At 62.3% G+C, this 302-nt stretch overlaps 1 protein-coding gene across 1 annotated transcript in view; it reads left to right on the plus strand.

Moving 5' to 3' along the window:
* Positions 1 to 4: 4 nt before the first annotated feature.
* Positions 5 to 302, plus strand: part of AIFM2 (apoptosis inducing factor, mitochondria associated 2) — a gene marked incomplete at its 5' end in the record, with an annotated part of 4,720 nt that continues 4,422 nt past the window's right edge. Inside the window, one exon of the mRNA XM_017746181.1 lies at positions 5 to 38. Within this exon, the coding sequence (XP_017601670.1) occupies positions 5 to 38 (34 nt within the window). The remainder of the gene's footprint in view (positions 39 to 302) is intronic.

The raw sequence follows: 302 nt of genomic DNA on the forward strand, positions 1-302 counted from the left end.
TCACGGTGGGCCCGCCCGCCGGGCGGCCGTGGAGAGCGGTAAGGGCTCGGGCAGCTCCCCTGTCCCACCGGGATCGGCGGAGGGACGCGGGGAGCGGCAGGGAACGGGGTGCTCGCACTGCCTCCTCCGCCCTGCGATGGTGAAAGACTTGATGTTTTCCATCTGGAAAACAAACACTTGGCTCTGGGAGGACCCACAGCCCGTCTGTGGTTAAGCTAATTGCACATCTGCTAGGAAAACTGAACAAAAACTGCTCAAACCATATCCCTCCTTCTCCCCTCCTTCTCCCCAACACCCCCCCC

Source organism: Corvus brachyrhynchos, unplaced genomic scaffold (genome assembly GCF_000691975.1).
Source record: "Corvus brachyrhynchos isolate BGI_N302 unplaced genomic scaffold, ASM69197v1 scaffold279, whole genome shotgun sequence".
Classification (NCBI taxonomy): domain Eukaryota; kingdom Metazoa; phylum Chordata; class Aves; order Passeriformes; family Corvidae; genus Corvus; species Corvus brachyrhynchos.